The 21,111-nt window shown below is 30.4% G+C and overlaps 2 protein-coding genes across 2 annotated transcripts; both read right to left on the reverse strand.

The window, feature by feature from the left end:
* Positions 1 to 303: 303 nt before the first annotated feature.
* On the reverse strand, positions 304 to 2,688 carry LOC133692829 (pyridoxine/pyridoxamine 5'-phosphate oxidase 2). Its single transcript, XM_062113977.1, has 7 exons — positions 2,536 to 2,688; positions 2,407 to 2,456; positions 2,225 to 2,282; positions 2,092 to 2,124; positions 1,840 to 1,935; positions 719 to 886; positions 304 to 637 (listed from the first exon to the last, which is right to left on the reverse strand). Exons 1-7 carry the CDS (start codon positions 2,626 to 2,628, stop codon positions 536 to 538), a joined length of 600 nt encoding a protein of 199 aa, XP_061969961.1. The 5' UTR covers positions 2,629 to 2,688; the 3' UTR covers positions 304 to 535.
* An 11,752-nt stretch (positions 2,689 to 14,440) lies between these two features.
* LOC133693011 (myb-related protein 308-like) lies at positions 14,441 to 16,330 on the reverse strand. Its single transcript, XM_062114199.1, has 2 exons — positions 16,070 to 16,330; positions 14,441 to 15,455 (listed from the first exon to the last, which is right to left on the reverse strand). Exons 1-2 carry the CDS (start codon positions 16,200 to 16,202, stop codon positions 14,731 to 14,733), a joined length of 858 nt encoding a protein of 285 aa, XP_061970183.1. The 5' UTR covers positions 16,203 to 16,330; the 3' UTR covers positions 14,441 to 14,730.
* Between the last annotated feature and the right edge of the window lie 4,781 nt (positions 16,331 to 21,111).

Genomic DNA, 21,111 nt, shown 5'->3' on the forward strand with positions numbered 1-21,111 from the left:
TCGAGCTTTTTTACTTGAGAACCTAAATTTTAACCTTTTTTAACAAAAAAAAATCAAAGAAAATATCAAATGGACTTTTAACACCCCCAATTTAACCATAAAACATATTTTACTTGGACTAAAACCTAAAATAAAACCAAATAAAAAAATTATTGAATTATCGATTCCGATCTGCTCTTCCAATCTTTCAACTGAGGGAATGGGATACACATTTAGGCAAGATGTTATAAATGGGAGGCTGGCAAAGACTAAAAGCATCTGCATCAGCAATTTAACATCAAAGTAGCAATTAACTCTTGCATGGATATAAAAGTTGAGTTCTGATAACAGTTACGAATCCAAGGGCCTGATCCAGGTTCTTTCACATTCAGATGAAATTGAAGATTTTTATAGCTAATACATATTGGTTCTTTTGTAGAAGGTAAAACAAAAGATTATATAAAACTCATTCAAGCAAACATCAGTAAGTTCCTTCTTTATATCTTCTATAGATACACTTAAAGGTTTCAAATTAACGACTCTTTCTCATGTAGATTTATGGATTGATCATCTCTGAATTCCAACACATTTCTCCATTGGCACTCCGTGACAAGGTGGACACTACTCTCTGGTTACTCTTCAAATTCAAGTAATCAACCTGTGAATAGGATGGATTTTACAAAGACTAAAAGAAAATTAAAAGTATCATCAATCAATTCAAGATTGTATAAGGTAGAACCTGATCTGGCTCTAAAACCAGCAGACAAAATGTGGCGACTGGGCCTGAAGAGGGGTCAAGAAAAAATTCATCTGGAGATTGCTCACTTAGACAAGGAAGACCAGGACTAGGTCCCAAGTACTGCAGCCTTGATTTTATAGAACTAGCAAACCACAATTTCTCTCTTTGCTGCATCATGAATTTAAAGATATGAGCAAACTCTAAGCAAATCCAGGAAATTGAATGCTAAAAGATGGAAAATTCAATTGCATAACACATTAGAAGTCATTATCTTGAATTAAAAAAAAGCCTTATTTCAGCATAAGACTACAAGCACCATCCCATACAAAACTTGTTTTGCCATTTCTAACAGGAGATGTCTTGTGGACATTTTCAACTAATTCTGTTTTATGATTCATGGGTTACCTGTAGTGGTGAAACTAAAACACCATGTTAATGAAGATAATCTTGTGTTTCATTAAAGATTTAGAGTAAAGTAAGAAACTGACAAATGGTCCTTTTTTCTTTGCTGGAAGGGTAACGTTTGCAACTTGCAGACAATGAGGTACATCAAGCTGGGAATCCTCCCTTTTTACTTTCAAACAGCCAAAGCAACCCATTGGCAGGATTCAGTCTAAGGCATAAAGAACTAACAAAAGGTAAAGAGGGGGGGGGGGGGGGGGGGGGGGTTGTTTTCAAATCCAAAGCAAACTTTTTCGTGATTGTCATAACTTAACAAGGTTGTTTACTTGAGTAATGTCATAGTGCAAAACTAAGTAGGACAAGCCACTCTGAAAAAAATGTTTTGCACTATGTTTAACTCTTCCAAGTGACAAAACCAATTAACACATACCCTCTCATGCCGGGCTCTCTTCTTAAATAGATGTCATCACTCATTACCCTGTTTGTAACTTTCTAACATATTCTCTCTCATACATTGCACACTATTAAAAGGCTCATAAAATTCTAATTTGTGGAATATATATAACAAGCCATGACTTAACATTCAGCATCAGAAGTCTTTTTCTTAAACCCAAGAATGGCACATTACCGTTTGACTTCTTTATTTAACACCAATGATATATGTGGAAAGACATCTTGTAATAAAATGTGATTTAATGTAAGGGATAAAGGGATAGAACCTGAAGCTTTGCCGGATTGGGATTGGACCCATCAATAACATCAACTCTTCCATTGATCCGGAATTGCTCCCAAGAGTCGGTAAAATACGAACATATCTACATCAAGTCAAGTTACATCCAAGTAATTCCTATCGAAAATTGAAGAATGACAAATTCTGACAACAAGCCAAGTTACATCCAAGTAGCATTCCTATCGAAAATTGAAAAGTAAAAAAATTCTGAAATACAAACGAGTCATATATTTATTATTACCTCAGCAAATGGACAATGATTAAGCTCTTCAATCTGCATATCGAGGTTTTTTTTTTAAGGAAAAAAATTCAAATAGCACAATAATTAATAATCATATTAAAGGGGAAAAAAAGGGGCGAAGTAGCAAGAAAACCTTGCGTGTACGGAAATCAGTGTTGATTTGGATTCTATCGCTATTTTCTTCAAATCCTCTGTAAGTAGAAAACCCAGCAATAAACAAGCAGACATCTTCCTTAAAAATTCGTAAAACACAAACAAACTTCCAATTTATAATACAAAAAAAGAAGATAGACATTGAAAATTAAGAGGAAGGACCTGAAAACGACAGAGCGATTGGAAGGTCTGCCATTAGATCCAATTGTTGCCTGAAAGAAGAAAACATCGCAATTAATAACTAATAAATTAGCGTTACTTAATTACGAGTAGAGAGAGAGACATACATACACATTGAACGAAATAAGAGTGTTTGAGGTGAGAGTTTGACTCTATTGCGCTCAGAAGAAGCTGCTTCCATGGAGATGGGGTTACTGTTCCCATTTCATGCTCGCTCGTTGCTTCTGCTTTCTAGTCCTCGCTCTGTTTTTGAGGGAGAGAAATTTATAATAAATAGGAAAGGCGTTTTGGGCTTTCTTTGCCAAGTACTACAGTACTTTGAAATGGTATTTCATGGGCCATATTTTGGGCCAAGTCTATACACAGCATATGATGTCATGGGCCTTTTCTTATTTCAATAATTTCAACTGGCTTGATTTTGGGTGTTTAGCGGCCTGAAACCTGGAAGAGAATTTGGGAAGGAGCAGGGGCAGGTTTTCACTATGCTAGAGCAAGAATTGCTTCGTCGTTCTCTCTCTCTCTCTCTCTCTCTCTCTCTCTCTAGAAATGAAGGGCCTTGAGCCCAAACAAACAATCACGATAATAAGCAACATGGATAGGGAATTGCCATCTTTAAAAAAGAAAAAACTATATATGTTATAAAAACATTAAAAAAGTTTGGTGGGAACATTGTTCATATAAAATAATGTTGGATGTTGGGATACAGTTTCAAATTAAAAAAAAATATTTAATTTTTTTTAAAGAAATAATATTTTTATTTCCGCTTTTAAACTCAATATTTGATAAAAATCAACAAATTTATTATTTATTTATTAACATATATAATTCTTAATTTATTTTATTAAATGCAAGTAAAATTTTTCAGTTTACAATTAATTTTTTTATAATTAAAAAACATTTTTTTGACAATGCTAGAATTCTTTTTTTGCACTGAGAAAAAAAAACTTCATCCTAAACATAGCACGAGGAATCAGATTAGTGTATAAATATACATATTTTCAAATATGAAATCTATTAAAAGAAAAACATTAATAGCAAGTGTGATCTTAATTAATATAGTAAATCAGGTAAAACCTATAAAAGAAGCCCTTCAATATTCTAATTCAAGTCTTAATTAACCAATCAATCCGCACAGTCTGGCTTTCTTACTTTTCATCCTTCGCCTACACCATCAAGATTAATTTCCTTGAATGAAGGATATATCCCTTGTAAAAATCTTCAGATTTGATATTAATATTTAATACCAATAGCAATTCTTTTCTTTCTTCTTCCATATTACATTTACAAGAGACAACGCCATTTCTATGGTTTGATCATATCTATAATAGATCTTTTTAGATGGAGACAAAACTAAACTTCTTACTCGCGCTACGTTGCGGGTCTAAAGCCAATTTAGACAATAATAATATTTGTAAAGAAGTAAGAAAAAACCGATGCAATAGTCTGATTGGACTATTAACTTGATTTAACCCAATAAAATCAAGTAATATAATAATTTGATTTAAATCATAGGCAACGATAGCAGACAAAAAGTACAAAAAATATTTGATAATAATTAACTAAAATAAATAAGCTAGAAATATCATAACGACAAGGAAAAGAAAGAAACGATTGATGGAGACTCATCGTCATTTAATTGTGGACAATGCTCACCACCAAAAGACCTTGCTAAAATGGCCAAAACCCCACTGCAAAAGAGTGCATAGAGACATTAAAAGAAGTCCTATAGGTTGTTATAACAACGCCGAAAAAAAAAAGAAACACAATGATCATTCGTCTCTATTCAACCAATCACTTCTATTGAACACAAGAATTAGATTTATCTATAAACTTAATAAAAAATAATAAATAAAAAGATATGGGAGAACCCAATAAAAAAAAGATACAAAAGTTGGAAAAAACTCGAGCCCAATATCTAATTAAATAAATATTAAAAAATATTAATTAAAACAAATAAATCTTGAGCAAACCCCCTAGAGCTAGGTTGATTTTCAAAACTTGCAATCCCTATTTTTTTCATAGAGAACACATCAAGAGGCATCGAAAGCAACATGAAATGACAATTTTAGCTTCCTTGATCAATAACATGTGTCAATGTTTTTTCTAAATTACTTTTTGTTTATTAAAATACATAAATAAACCCACCCTAATTCATTAATTAAAAAAAATAACAACAAAATGACACAAAAACTCTTTAACTTAAGGGTTGAATTATTTGACATCAAGGGCACAAAGGCCTTTTTACTGTGCAACATAAATAAAAATTACAGAAAGACCCCTCATTGTCAGTTTTTTTTATTCCAAGGATAGATACGTTATTTTACTGTGCTCTGTTTTTTTATGAAAATACAAAAATAACCCTAAGTAGAAGCTAAAAGATTTATTTCTTTTAAGGGTAATGATGTAATATTACTGTACAATTAAAACACAAAATACCCTTCCTGTCCCTTATGAATTTTAGAGAACCAAAATTTTCCTAATTCAAAGACTATTTTATCCTTAAAAATTTGGCTAAGAGTTTTGTTTAAAACCAAGAAGGAGAAAATATTGTTCCCGTTTATAGGAAATTGTGTCTAGGTGAATAATGTTTTCTCATTCTCTTTTAGTTTTTTATTTTAATTGTGTTTGATAGTAATGTATAAAACAAAATGATTATTTTTGTATCATGTTTGATTATGGTGGACAAGACATAATAAAATATAAAAAAATCTATTTTACCCTTAACATATATTGTTGTTAAACTTATATCTTTTTTTAAATAACAAAAAAAATAATATATATATATATATATTATGATGCATTGTATTTTTAAAAAATAATTCTCACTTAAAAATATATTAGAATATTGTTTTTTAATTTTTGAGAATAATTTATCAAAAATCTTTAGAAATTATTAAAAGAATATTAATATAATATCTTTTAAAAACAAACCCAATTAAACACAAAAAACAGGCTGTAACTTAGAATAACATGTCTAATAGATAGATGATTTGATTTGAAAAGTCCTTTAAGCGAGATAGAAATCAAATTTGCTCCCAACTCCCACGTGGACTGCTGGGCTTGGAGTTAGGCCAATCTTCTGTCTTTTTTCAATGATTACTAGCAATCATGGATAGATTATCAGAAATTGAAAGACGTGATGATCTTAGCCGACGGCAGATTGCTGGCGACTGGAGAAATGTTCAAGCGCCAATCAATCATTCCTCGTTACCTGCATTCTAGCAACATGCATCGCTCGACTTTTTCTCAGTCTCTTCCTCTTTTTAGCCTTTTATTCTGGTCAATTATAATCATTACTACAACAGAGTATCTGCATCGTCGCCCGTTCGGTGTCCTAATCGATTCTGCTGACAGTAAATGTGTAGTTAAAGATAAAAACACTGATAGCATCCATTGCCTGCCTCGCCAGCGCACACAAATGTCCATTTTAGAAAGTCTCACTCTCACCCACCAACCTGGGAACGGAAGTTGATCACGAGCTCATCGAACCTCTAGCCAAGGGTCCAGGACTGCTGGACAGGTGCAGAAATCAACTTGAAATGAAACTACGCGCGCTAATCAATCATAATTCATCCCTGTAATATACGTCTAAATTCAAAACTTAATTTTAAAAACCATATATTCGGAATGCCTAATAACCAGCTGCTGGTAAATGATTTTCCTTCAAGTATATATTATTTTTTATCATGTGTTAGCTAATTTTTTTTAAGTTAATGCTTTGCCAAAAAACAAAGAAAACAAAGAAACATAAATCTATTATAAAAAAAAAATATTTGACTGGCGATTCATCACGCACACGTGAAATAAATATTAGCCATTATGTTTGATAATTTATGTTGGTGTTGCCCTAATTTCCACATTTTTGGTGAATAATTTCATGGAAAGGTGTGAATGAATAACAAGGCTCTATAGATTATCATTGAAATTTTGTGTATGAATGACAGCACAGAATCAATAATTCATCCGACTATCTGAGTATATTCTTTGGGGCGATGATGAATATTTGTGTAGTGGAATGTCAGGAATGTAAATGCTCTTTACTTCTTCCTTAAGGTTGAGACAAGGGTGGTTTTTGTTTGTCATAGTTTTTGGTTTTAAAAAAGTTAATTTTTTTATTATAGTTTTAAAAATATAATTTTTTTAAAAAATATATTTAGTTAAAATTATGAAATGAATTTTCATACACAAAATAAATGAAAAGTAAATATTTATAAATAAAAAATTAAATTAAACTTTTACAAAACTAAAATTTAAAATGCGATAAAGTATAAAAGATAGAAATTATTTGGCAGTTATATACATAAGTTTTTCCAGTAAATGCTCTGCGGGGAAAAAAAAACTAGCTCCAGATTTTAGCATTGTTGAGGGCAATATATATATATATATATATATAACGTTTTTTTATTGGAAATACATAAAAAAATATTTTTTTTATTTTTTAAAATTTATTCTTAATATCATATATCAAAATGATTCAAAATTTAATTTATTTTTTTTTTAAAAAAACTCCTTTTAAACCCAAAAATAAATACACCAATAAAACGAGGGAAGCATTTAATGCACCACAAGGCGACGTTTCCCTTGTCGTTTGTTTGCAAGTTTTATTTTCAGTCTTGGAATTTCTGCCATGTAAAATCAGCATGACAAACGTGAAGATGCCATCTGATTATAAAATTAAACAAAGAGTTGAATACCATGGATTTAATCAGTAGCCTCTCTCGATAAATGCATCCTCCTCTTGACCAGGCAAGAGGGAGAACCTTCCTTTTCCACTGCTGTCTCGTGACAAACCTAAAAGAAGTTTGCCTTCGAATTCTATTCTCATCAAACAGAATATATATTATATATAGTCAATTAATATACACTCTGAAATCTAAGGACAGAGGCAATTAATTAATGAGGATTATAATTGTTTAGCCTTTGTCACGAGCGGACATAGCTCGTGTTTATTTTTAATAATAAATATATCAATTATGCTTATATTATTTGTGTTTAATTATCTAAAATACTTTAAAATTAAGGGCATTACACCCATGATGATGGTGAATGATTAATTGGGTTTTGGCATCTTTCCTTTGATAATATTCAAATTAAACTCAAAGACCACCACTCATCATCAATAATTCTGTATGGACTCACACTGACCTGCAGATTCAAATTCACTCACGTAAAGAAAGGATATAACTAGTCCCAAAAGCAAAAAACACAAAAATAAAGTCACACACATTAATATGGACAAAAAATTAAATTTAATCAACAAATAAATATTTAAAAATAATATTTACAATTAAAAACTAATATTAATGTCTTATAAATATTTACTTTCATAATTAATTTTAAAAATAATATTGTCATCATAGATAATCCCATTACCCGTTACGTAAACAACAATTAATTAATTAAATAGTCACAATAATAGCTCAAAAAAATATTATCATTACGGCTTTTTTGAACCAACATGTTACAGTTCACACACAACATGAATAAAAATAAAGCTTTTCTATATAGAAATTGGTGTCATGTATTAATTAACTTGAATATGCGACATCCAAGGAATAGGATTTAATTAAAAGTCTTACAATTTCCAGGTTAATTAGGATAAACAAAAGACAATTGCACATAACAAAAGACATGGTCACGTGTTAACTATTTCTATAATCCATTAGGCAACATTTAATTAGGATATTAGGCCAATAAATAATTTTACTATCTACGAAACAAAATAATTAACAAAAAAAAATGTATTTAAATGTCTGTTTTATCTATCATAATTGGGGATTTTTTTTTATCCATACACACACACAATTAAATACTTAAACTAAGCAAACAAAAACATTTTCTTTTTTTTAATAAAAAAACAACCTATTATTTGTTACATTTAATTGAAAATATTTATTTTGACATAAATTTCAAACATACACATCCACATATGAAATTTCAACATCAAGGCCAAATAAAATTACGTGGATAAACCTATCATTTTGATACTTTAAACCCATTATAGGGTATTAATTTTAATCCTTATTTAACCTTGTAAAATAAATCCCTAATAACTTCATAACCCCTTGGTCTCCATACAATAATATGAACCCAACACTTCGTGCATGTATGAATATTTAAAATAAATGTAAGAGGTGAATATATGTTTTTATTTTTATTGGCTGCTAGGATCTTATTTAAAAAATTTTATTATTTTATTTGTGTCAAATTACTTTTTGTTATTTTTCAATCTTTTTAGTGTACTAATATCAAAAATTATTTTTAAAAAATAAAAAAAATATTATTTTAATATATTTTTAAATAAAAAACATTTTAAAAAATAAAAATCAGCACATTTTTAACCCCCCGCAATCCAACAAGATAGTACATATATACACTGGCACGTGAGGCTGCGTAAGGATGGTGGGGCATGTGATTCACGTGGTAATGATTATGGTGGCGCATGTGCTTCGTGGTATTGATTTTGTAAGAAGTTGTTGGAAAACCAAGCTTGGACTTTCAAAACCCTTCAGCTCGTTTTTACAATCGATGCTCAACACCTCAAGTCAACAAGGACGGTTCGGTTCCATTTGAGTGGCTAAGATTTTTGCTTCGTTTTAGGTGTTTTTTTTTTTTGCTTGATCTCGGCCGGACATTTCAGGTGTGATTTCAGATGAATTAGGGGTGGGTTTTTCTGCCTGATTAATACGATGAGGGATGTTACTATCCTGGATTTAATTATTAATTTGCGTGTAATAGATTTGATTAACACGCAACGAAACAAATAAAAAAAATGTTTAAAAAAGCTATCATTTGTTAAATTTAATTATAAATCTTTATTTTGGCATCACAACGAATCACACGTAAAAATTTAACATCAAAGCCAAATCATTATGCCTTTAATAAACTGAAATCATCCTTCCCCTCTCAACTCCAATATTGATTTTCATCCTTATTTCATCTTAGTAGGTTTAATAACGTAATTATTATTGTTTTTAAAGTATTTTTTATTTAAAAATATAGTAAATTTTTAATATTAATATATCAAAATAATTTGAAAAAATTATTTTTTAAAATTTAAAATAAATAAAAATTTTAATTTTTTTAAAAACCACTTTTTAAAATGCAAAAACAGAATAATCCCTAACGGTTTTAAAACCCTGGTTGCCACGTTGTGGGCCCAAACACGTTAAATACGCATGGATATTTAAAATAAATGTAAAACCAAGGGGAATATGCTTTTTTACCCTTGCTTACGGCCAGAATCTGGCCAGATCAGAGGTGGCACGTTGTGTGTAGGGATGGTGACACGTGTGATTCACATGCTGGTAATGAATTTGCAAAAAAGAAGTTGAAAATGACTTCGGTTGGACTGGGGCTGGAGTTTTTAGCCTGATTTCTGTTGATGGCGGACCCGTAATTTCGATGCTGTGGTGGAAAGAGATGGTTACGGGGCTGTTGTGTTGCTAGGTTTGTCTGAGTGTGATTGTGATGTAGAGCTTTGATCAGAAAAAAATCATGGAGATTGTCGGAGTTGTGAGGGATGTTTGGTTGTTGTTGTGGAGATGGGTTTGGAAGATGGTGGCTGCTGTATGCATGGGGTGAGGGAGATCATGTGGTTTTGGGTGGAGTGGATGAGGAGGGAGGAGGAAATCACGAGGGAGAGCGGCGCGTGGTGACTTGTTCCCGGGTTTTGGCCGGCGAGAGGGAAATCTCTCTCTCTCTCGGGGTTCTTGTATTTATTTTAATTATTTTCTTTCTTTTTTAAGCTGTCACCTTTGGGTGGCATATTTATATAAAACCTGTCTCTTAGAATTTAATTATTTTCGTTAGTGGTTTCTGGTGTTTTTTCCACCAATGAAAACATTATTTATTTATTATTTTTTTAATCTCAAATATATATATAGTATTTTAGTTGTAATATATCCTAGTTTTATTCTATAATTTAATATCTTATTTATTTCCTTACTTCTTACGAGGTTTTCTTTGTTCCTTGTGAGGTTCGTGTGCCCTTTATATAAATTCATGCTCTCAAAGAAAATATCTTCAAAGAAAATATCTCAAACCTAATGGTTGAAAGAATAGCAATTAGAAGATGTTAAAATAACATAGCTATTGGTGAATTGCAAAGGTCAAAATACGACGTAGTATTAATTTCAATTTTTCTTTGTAAAACTTTTTTTGTTTTTTTATGCTCTTGGGTATTCCTTTGATGACACTAAAGTCCTTATTATTTTATATTTATATAAAGCATCACGTTAAGTTGGCTTCAATTGATCATGCTGTAGAAATCTTTTCCTTTTCTTTTTAATATCAATGAAAAATTTTCTAATTTATGATTTTCATAAGAATTTATCTCCCACTTTCTCCTCTCTTGTATTTATACCAATTTCTAAAATATTTCATAACTTTTTTTTATAATATCAATTTAGGGCAATTTGATCTTTGACTATATTATATATAAAGTTGAAGGCGCGTGCTGCGTGCAGGCACCAGCGCGTGGAAAGATACCATGCCTTTCAAGTGGTTTTTGCAACTCCATCCAGTAGACAAAATTATCCTTTCATCGTGTTGGTGGCATGATTTGTTGCATGTAATGCTTTTTTTTCTCTTCTTTTCTCTCTCATTTACTGAAAATTTGCTCAAGCCATGTAAAATTTCATTGGCCTCTAATTTATGTGGATTTTCACTTTGACACTTATTCTTTTGATTTTTAATTTTTGTTTTTGATCCTTTATAAAACTTTGATTTGTTCTCAATTTTATTTTTTAATCTCAATTTGGGATATATGATTTTTTTTCTTGATTTAATCTTTATTTTTGGGCTTTTTTATTAAATTAATTTTTATTTTTAATTTCACATTTCAATAAAAAATCTATTTGTAATATTTCTCAATTTATTTTATTATGCATAGACATGATCCTTATATTCGTTAATTAAAAAGAATTATGATTTGAGAAAACAATGATGTCATATGCTCTTGTATTGAAAATTAACCTGGAATTCATGATAAGCTACAAATATATATGAGAAAATCCAATTATCCTTATTATTCTCTTCTATTCTTCCAAATACTGTGTCTTCTTTAATCGAATTAAAATTTTTCACCATGATAAAGACCAACACTAATTACAATCTAGCTCAAAACAGAACCGATTTCTTGGAATTTTAATCTTATTTTATACCAAATTGGATGAATTGGAAAGTATAAAATTACAGTATTCCTTTGTCCCTATTAATTTACAAAACTAGAATCCCCAAACTCTTCAGAAAAATCAAACCCAAATGAGAAAACTAAGAAAAAAAGAAATTAAATACCCTTGAAAAAGAACAAATTCAAGCCTTAAGTCAAATAATATATATAAAAAATAAACTAGCAGAAGTAAGTGTATGAATTGGATTTGACCCATCTCATCTTCGCAAAAGCCTTCTTTTTCTTCTTTTTTTTTTGGTTTAAAATCTCTAGATTCAAACAACGAGATTGAAAGTAAAATAAGTTATTCCTTAAAATTAATAGAAATGATAATGATAAAAGAAAAAATAAAGTGAAAAGAAGAAGAGAGAATGTTAGATATTAGTTGAAATTCTAATCCAATTGGGAATTATCAATAAAAATAGGTTTGATGTATAGAATTATTAGTTAACTAGTTAGTTAATTAGAATTCTTATTAGATTAATATGATGATAGTTGGAATTTATAATCTCTGTCAATGTATTTATAATTTTGAGAGTGTATTAATTAATAAGAGCTTAGAAGGTTTAAATATTTATATGTTTAGTTTTCAACAACTGGTATTAGAACTTTTAAATAATTAATATCAAAGCTAGATTAATTAAAAGATCAAAGAAGTAAGAAAAAACTTTGTTTGACCCACCATATCTCACTTTGATGGTCATTATGATAAGTAGAGCATGTTAATAAAAAATTATTTTAAGGTCTAAGAAGTATTGGCAAACCGTTTTTCAAGAAATAATTGAAACACCACCTAAATTAACAATAATAGATGTGAAAAAACAAGAGATAGAAGGGCAATGATTACAAGATTTCAAGGCAAAAAAGTTATCTTTTCCAATCGATTAATGAACAAATCTTGAAAACCATTTTTTGTAACAAATCATCTAAGGATATTTATGATTCAATGAAAAAAATACAAAGAAACAACTAGAGCAAAGAGACAACAACTTCAAGCACTTCGAATGGAATTTGAATTGCTTATGATGATTAAAAGACCAAGGAAGTAAGAAAAAACTTTACACAATAGCAAAAAAATAGTTCTTTTGTAGCAATAAAATTTCAACAATATATCCATACAAAAGTAACAATTTCAACACATAAAAATAAATCATGATTTCCGATAACTTTGTTTGACCCACCATATCTCACTTTGATAGTCATTATGATTAGTAGAGCATGTTAATAGAAATTTGTTTTAAGGTATAAGGAGCATTTTGTTTTAAGGTCTAAAGAGTATTGACAAACCATTTCTCAAGAAATAATTGAAACACCACCTAGATTAACAATAATAGATGTGAAGAAACAAGAGATAAAAGGGTAATGATTATAATATTTCAAGGCAAAGAAGTTATCTTTTCCAATCGATTAACGAACCAATCCTGAAAACCATTCTTTGTAACAAATCATCCAAGGATATTTAGGATTCAATGAAAAAGAATACAAAGAAACAACTGGAGCAAAGAGACAACAACTTTAAGCACTTCGAATGGAATTTGAATTGCTTATGATGAATATGATAGAGTCAATCATAAACTATTTTTCATGAATGATAGTAATTTTTAACAAGATTTGAATCCATGATGATAAAATGGAGGATATCACCATCATTGAGAAAATTCTTCAATTGTTGGCACCAAAATTCAATTTTATTATGTGTTCAATATAATAATCTAAGAATATTAATGAAATCTTCAATGATGAATTGAAAAATTCCTTGCTAATTCATGAGAAAAGATTAAGTTGACAAAACAAGTAAGAGTAAGCTTTACGAGTTTCTACTTTACAAAGAGGTGGTCAAGAAAAAGGAAGGAGCACAAGCAACAATAATGGTAGCTTTTGACATCCAAAATTTATAGATAAATTTTTTTCCTACTCTTAAAAAAAATAATAAAAGGAAAATGATATGATAATAATCATTCAACTTTTTACAAGTCAAAGTTAGTGGACAAATCAATCGACGTTGAATGCTTTAGATGTCACATGTATGGACATTACAATTTTGAATGTCAAACTAATTTGAATAGGAATGGTGGTAGAAAATATAATTTTGTAAAAAAGGAATATCAATCATCTTTATTGATGGCTAGTTACATGAATGAGAAAAATCACCAAAATTTATGGTACATAAACATTAGGTGTTGTAGTTACATGAGTAGAGATAAGTCACTTTTCTCTGATTTTGATGAATCTTATCAAGATTTTATGAAGGGTTTAATAAGAGAAAATGAATGGTAACAGTTAAAATTAAGAATAATATTATCCATATCATCTTCGATATTATTATCCATATCATTTTTAATATTCCTTTTATTTCAGAATTAAAAATAAATTTACTTAGCATTGGTTAACTTCAAGAAAAATGTTATGGAGTTTATATTAAAAATGGAGCATGTAGAATTGAAGATGATAAAATAGGCTTAATTGATAAAGTTAGCATGATGGCAAGTCTGAGTGTCACCTTTGTATTTTTGAAATATTACTCATTCATGTATTTAGATGAGGTTAGAGAAAGAACATGATGATGAGTCTTCCTTAAACTAAACCTCCTCCTCAAGTTAATGAAGAATATATTGTTAGCAAAAAAAACATTAAATTTAATTTTCACGAGAAAATCATGTAAAGTAAGAAATTAACTTTATTTTGATATTTATGGGCCAATAATTTTATTTTTTAATGGAGATAAAAGTATATAATCACTTTTATTACAGATTATAGTTTGGATATTGTTGAAATATAGTTTCAACATGATGTATGGTGCAGATTGAACTTATTTGAGCGTAACTAAATCCCATATCATTATACTTATTATTAATTACGGAGTTCATTTATTAATTATATATATGGCATTGAGGGTAATATTACAGAACACAAGATTAATTCCCTCGCATACGCTGTCATACATATAATTATCATCTAATCATAGAATTTGGACCCTCGAACTCCATCTCGATCGATCGGTTTATTGCTAGCGAAGCTAGAGAAGGTAAACACGTGAAAATTAACTACCGGCCAATCGAGCTCATCTTCCACGAAACTTGAAAATATATTACAGCTCATTCCTGCACAATTTATTACTCTCTTTAATTTAATTGTCATACCAGCAGTGACTCGGCGAAGGAGTTCAATTCTACTTGATCTTGATGATCATTTGTGTTCAGGACCTGAAGATACTCCTCATATAGCTTCTCTAAGGTGTCTGTCGTAGGCAGAAGAGATTGGCATTCGAGATCTGAACCATTATCAAGATCAACATCTCCAACAAAAAAGGCAACCCCATTATCACAATCCTTAAAATTACTCCAAGAAACATCCACTGCAAGTTCCGTACCGAAACAGTACCCTTGATCCCTTCCTTGGCTTGGAGACAGGCTAGTAGTTGTACTGCTTCCAAAACTGTCATTTCTCGGCAAGGATAAAGAAGCAAACCTAACAGCCTTAGGGAGGTGGACCTTATGCTTTTCAGCTGGCACTGGTTTAGCCCTGCTTTTGCTCTGTTTCTTGTTGCTGGTGTTTTTGTCGTTGTTACTTGTCCTTCTTCTTACTTCACGTTTTACTGGTTCTGCTAACTTTTTGTGGGTGTTGGGGTCGGTTCCTTGGCTTCTAAGTCTCTTGCTGAGATGGGTGTTCCAATGATTCTTGATCTCGTTATCGGTTCGACCTGGAAGTCTTCCAGCAATGAGAGACCACCGGTTACCGAGTAGGGAGTGCATTCTAATAATGAGATCATCCTCGTCAGGAGTTATATTCCCTCTCTTGATGTCTGGTCGTAAATAATTCATCCATCTTAGCCTACAACTTTTTCCACATCTGAGGAGACCTTCATTTAGTTTTGGAAATACAAGGGTGAGAGAAAGGTCAGATGATTAGTCTCGTTTTAATTTCTTCTTGTTATAAGTAGTATGTACTCAAGAAAATATATGCACGAAGAGAGAGAGAGAAAAGGTGCAGCACATGACGAGACATCATGATCACAAATATAATGGTCTATAACTTGATTAATAGAGAGTCAAGACGAGAATTGAACACTTTTTTAAAAGTTAATTTAAGACTAGCAGTGTGTTTTCAGTTTTATGGCAGGTTGAAGCTACACACCACCAAATACACGACAATGCAAGTCATTTCTTTCCTTTTCATAGTTGTTATTCAGAGCTCAAACCTGATAATTTGTTTGAAAAGAGAGGGGAAAGCCAAGGAAACGATCGAATGATTAGACTAGATTTGAATATTTCTGGAAATTTTGTCAAGGGAAAAGAAGAAGAAGCAAAGAAACTCGTCAAGAAAGCTCTCTCCAAAGTCCACAATTTTATCTCTGTTCTGGAACAGCAACATTTTCAAGTGCTCGAGCAAATATCGAAAGCAAAGGAAAATGAAAGAAGAAGAGCGAAGCATGTACAATCACTTTCCACTAATTAGATAGTGGTGTATAATTACCAGATTTTTTAGGCAAAGACCTCCAATGGCCCTCGCCGTGAGCCTGGATATACTCGGTAAGCAATGCATCTTCTTTGGGAGTCCATGGTCCTCTACGCAACCCCACCTTAGAGCAACAAGGAGCCCTTCCCATGTCCTTGCTTATATATATTTTTTCCCTCTCTCAAATATTAAATATGAAAGAGAAAAACAGAGAGAGAGAGAGAGAGAGAGAGAGAGAGCAAAGCTGGGAAGGGACTCGGGCTCAAGTCATGAGCACAAAAATCTACAGATTTGTTGCCCCTTTTAAACCATTGGCAATTCAATTAAAGGACAACGAGAGCTATAATTCTCCTTGGCTTCTAAAACCAAGTAATTTCTAGAAGCAAAAAAAATGTGGACTTATAGATTTGTAATTAATATGCACGTAGCTCAACGGCCCTTCTTCCTATCTGCCCTTCTCCTTCCAATATTGGCCCTGATCACTTACGCGCAAATCATCATCAATGAGGACCGTTCATTGTGTTAGAAGCTACATTTATTATTATTAACAAAAATATAATATTATCACCACCTCACACCATACTATTAATTAAAAATAACTTCTTTTTTTTGTTGATCTTGAGATATATTTTTTTAAATCTATATTTTTTTATGCTTTAATATTTAATTTATTAGAGATTTGATTTCATAATTTATTACGAATTGTTTTATAAAAAGTTATTTCAATTTCATGATTCATGTTACATGTTTGACGAGTTAATCTAATTTATTTGAAATTTTTATTTTTTTTATTTTATAATTAAATATTAAATTGATTGAAGATTAAATTTCATAATTTATTGCGGGTTGCTTTATAAGGAGTTATTTTAATTTCATGATCTATGTTGCAGATTTGACGAGTTAATCTATTGATCTAAACTCTTTTTTTTTTCAATTTCATAATTCAATATTGGGTTGATTAGGGATTAAACTTCATGATTTATTTCAATTTGTTTTCTATGAGGTTATATGAGTCTTATGACCTGAGTCACGAGTTTTGTGGGGTCATTTTTATAGTGTCATTTTTTTTTATATTGAATCTTTTTTTTTTCAAATTTCATCCTTTATCAATATGTTGATTGAGAATTGGACTTCATAATTTGTTTCGATTTATTTTATATGGGTTATCTCAACCTCATAAATTAAATCGCAAGTTTGACAAGTTAATCCAAACTGACTCGGATTGTTTTTTTGGTATGTTTTCTATGAGATTTTCTCGATTCATGACTCGGGTCATGAGTTTGACAAGTTAACCCGGGTTAACTCTTGCCATTTCTTTTCTATATTTTTTTAATTGATATTTTTCCAATTTCATCCTCTAACATTGAATTGATTAGGAATTATGCTTTATGATTTGTTTCAATTTACTTTCTATAAAGCTATCTTGGTCTTATGGTTTGGATTGTGGATTTCACAAGTTAATTGAGTTGACTTCGGTTATTTTTTGTTTTTTTTAATTTTATTTTTCAATATTTGGTTAATTGAAAATTGAGATTCAAGATTTGTTTCAATCTGTGTTATTCCCATGGTCTCATGACCTGGGTTGACTCAATCAATTCAATATGTTTTCGTCTTAATACCTGTAAAAAAAGATATTGTCTTTAATATTTTTTAGTCAATTGTTCAGATTGTCTTTAAACCTATCAAGTTGAAACGGATCAATTCGGGTTAACCTCCATATGATATAAATTTTTTTCTACTAAAAAAATGTTAATCAAACATTTTTTTATATTTTAAAAAAATTAATTTAACCCGCGGCCTAGCGCACGGGACAATTATCTAGTTGACTTCTAAGAGACTGCTTGTCTTCGTAGTCCAATTAACCACACTTTTCACAAAGTTTGAATTTTTTTCAATTTATTTTTTTTTAAATTTTTTTATTATTTTTGGATTGTTTTGTGCTAATATAAAATATTATTTTAATATATTTTAAATAAAAAATATTTTAATAAAAAACATATTAAAGTAACAAACATGCTAATGTTGATGCAAACGTTAAATCGAAGTATCATAAATAAATCATTGTGAGTTTGTGGACAAAAAGAAAAAGGTAATAATAAAAAAATAATGTATGATGACGCACATTCTCATCGGTGCTGGAATCCAGTATTTTAAATAACAGCGAATTATACTTTAGTCTTTGTGCTTTTATGAAGTCGTTAGTTGGTTTTTGGGTTTCGGAAATCATAAATTAATTCTTTGATCAAAGTTGAGTACAGTCAACTCTCTCTTAAATATTTTTTTAAATTAAATTCATTTTTTTTATTGGTAATTGATGAAATTTAAAATCTTGACTAAAAATGAGTAGAGTAATAAAAGTATCATTAAAAATCTGATAAAATTATAACACTAAGTTATATATAGACTAATATAAAAATAAAAAGATTTAATATAAAGTTTTTCATACAAATAAGATTAATTAATTATTTTACTAAAAACACAATTAAGGATTAAACAACCATTTACTCTATAAGTAAACTATGTTTCTAGATTTCATGTTCTTCGTACAAGAAGAACATGTAGCAGTTAATTTCACAAATTCAACAATATCCCGCATTTAAGAACATTAATTTCTCTCAACAGGCCTTGTAATAAAACTTTAATAATTTTCTATTCTCATTTCTCTTGCAAAATTCTACTCCACAAGGCAAATGGCAAGGATGGTCGAAGCCTCCCCTTTAATCTGGGCTTATAGTAGTAATATATACATAGGCAAAATTCTATAAATATGTTTTTTTTTCCTTTTTTGTCGTAGATGAGATAATTTGATGTTGAAGGGCAAGTGCGTAACTCATTATTTTAAGAGAATTATTATGTACAATTAATTTACTGAAAATTCTTGGAATTAAGTACACCCAGTTGAAAGGATTTTTAAGTTTATTCCTAGGGCCTTGGCTCCACCAGCTGCCTCATGCTTCGTCCCGAGTGGATGAACGTGGGGTAGTTGAATTTTGGGAGCTTGAGCTTAAGATTTGTAGTTAGTGGTTCAATTAATTTAGTTGTTTCTTGTAAAAATGTCCAGTGGCTCTGGTGAAATTCTTTCCCATGCAAGCATGGCCACTAAATATTTTCTCGGAGACTGGGGCTGCGCTTCATCTAATCTCAAACACGAACTGGGCACGAACAGACACAACGAAACTACTTGTGATTAGATTCTTGTCTTGACGTTTAATCGCATCACCTGTCTTTCTCTGTCGATTTCTTTCTGATTAGATTTAATTTGTTCTTCTTTTTTCTAAAGTACTGCCAGTGCTGGCTGCTCAACCAAATTGATCGGGATTAGTCAGACCTTCTTTCTGATTAGATTTTGTTTTCCTGCTTTTCTCTGAAGTACTGCCGTTGCTGGCTGCTCATGAGGAACCAAATTAAGTGATTGAGATTAGCCAGACATCGACCTGTTGGAAAAAAGAAAAAAGTACTTTTTTCGCAGTTTCAATGAAAAATCAAGAGTTTCAGGGGTTGTAAGAGCATTACATCCTTACTTTTTTAGTTAAAAATTAGCTGATATATATATATATATATATATATATATATATATATATATATATATATATATATATATTTCTTTAAAGTTGCTTTAGCATGTGAGTGAGTTTCAATTATATATTAAAATTCTATTTAGAAATATGATAGTGGTTATTTTTAAAATATTTTTTATTTTAAAATATATTAAAATCATATTTTTTATTTTTAAAAGTTATTTTTAACATTACCTATTAAAATAATCTAAAAATATATATAAAAAACATTAAATTGCTTTAGTGAGTGAGTTCACAAGTACATATTAAAAAGAGAACCAGAGATGCTGGCTTGGGGTGAATTTCTCTCGTCCTATATTTTCACGCGCTTTTTCTTCATCTTTGCTGAACCCACGGGATCAGCGTGGCTCGGGTTTTATGACCATTTTTCCTGCTTGCAAGCCGGCTTCTAGGCGCGCCGTTCTCTTATTGAAGTGGCTTTGGTTCTTCAAGGCAACGGGGCCGTATGGCCGTACGGGTTAAAAGGAAACCATAACAGGTGGGCTATCTTGGTTTTCAACAAGGCTTTCTTAAAATAATTGTTTATGCTATTTTTTATATATATTTTTAATAACTTTCATTTATATTTATGCTTTGTGATAATTATCTTCTTCTTTTTTTCTCTGCATGGGTGTACACTGCTCATGTCCATGTCTTTCGTTTGAATGGGGCATGTAATATGTGGTTGTGTTGGTTTTCAATATGATTTTATTATTATTATTATTATTATTATTATTATTATTATTATTATTATTATTATGACTTTAACCAAAAAAAAGAAACACTTGCAAGTGCTTCTTCACATGACAACAATTCTGATTGTTGCGACAGGTTCCACGTATTTTGTTATAGCCAATCTCTCGTATTAATTATATTTGTGCTTTACAAAATGTTTCCTTGTTTTTCCTGTGCATTCACCTAGGCTGTTGGGTTTTTTTAATTATTCTGTTAGTTTTTCTCTCCCCTGCCTTTTTTTCCCCTTAAAATTAATAAATATAAATAAAAATATAGATAAAAAAAAAACTAAAAAAACATAGTTTCTTAGACTAGGAAGGCCAAGAGTTCTTGGACCTCCAGGAAAAAAACCCAAAATGCCTAGGCACGTTGGCCTAGAGCATCCTACCCATTGGGGTTTTTTTTCCCCCATTTTCTTAATGCTTTAAAAAAAATAGTAGACTACGCGTTATCTATCTCATTTGTACTACTCAGATTCTGATGACCTTCGGTCATTGGAAAATCGAGTTGTCTATTTTAGACTAAAGAAATTTTTTTTCAACCATATTTCGACGCGAAAAAAAAGAAGAAAACATCATAAACACCTTCTAAAACATATTCATAATCTCTAACCTAGAAATTGGCTTAAAAACTCACAATTAACTAGAAATAAAAATTCTTTTTGGATTCAGATCTACTATTTCATGCAAGTTTAAGTGAAAAAAAAACCTTGTATAAACTTTCCTCATCAAAAGGAACTAATTTACACAAAAATCATCTATTTTTGTG

The sequence above is a fragment of the Populus nigra genome, chromosome 4, assembly GCF_951802175.1.
Source record: "Populus nigra chromosome 4, ddPopNigr1.1, whole genome shotgun sequence".
Classification (NCBI taxonomy): domain Eukaryota; kingdom Viridiplantae; phylum Streptophyta; class Magnoliopsida; order Malpighiales; family Salicaceae; genus Populus; species Populus nigra.

Coding starts and splice junctions, on each gene's coding strand:
- LOC133692829 (XM_062113977.1), bottom strand. CDS start 2,628: ATGGGAACAGTAACCCCATCTCCATGGAAGCAGCTTCTTCTGAGCGCA. Junction 2,283..2,406: donor AATCGCTCTGTCGTTTTCAG/GTCCTTCCTCTT, acceptor TTCTACTTACAG/AGGATTTGAAGAAAATAGCG. Junction 887..1,839: donor CCAATCCGGCAAAGCTTCAG/GTTCTATCCCTT, acceptor TTCATGATGCAG/CAAAGAGAGAAATTGTGGTT.
- LOC133693011 (XM_062114199.1), bottom strand. CDS start 16,202: ATGGGAAGGGCTCCTTGTTGCTCTAAGGTGGGGTTGCGTAGAGGACCA. Junction 15,456..16,069: donor GTCTTTGCCTAAAAAATCTG/GTAATTATACAC, acceptor AACTAAATGAAG/GTCTCCTCAGATGTGGAAAA.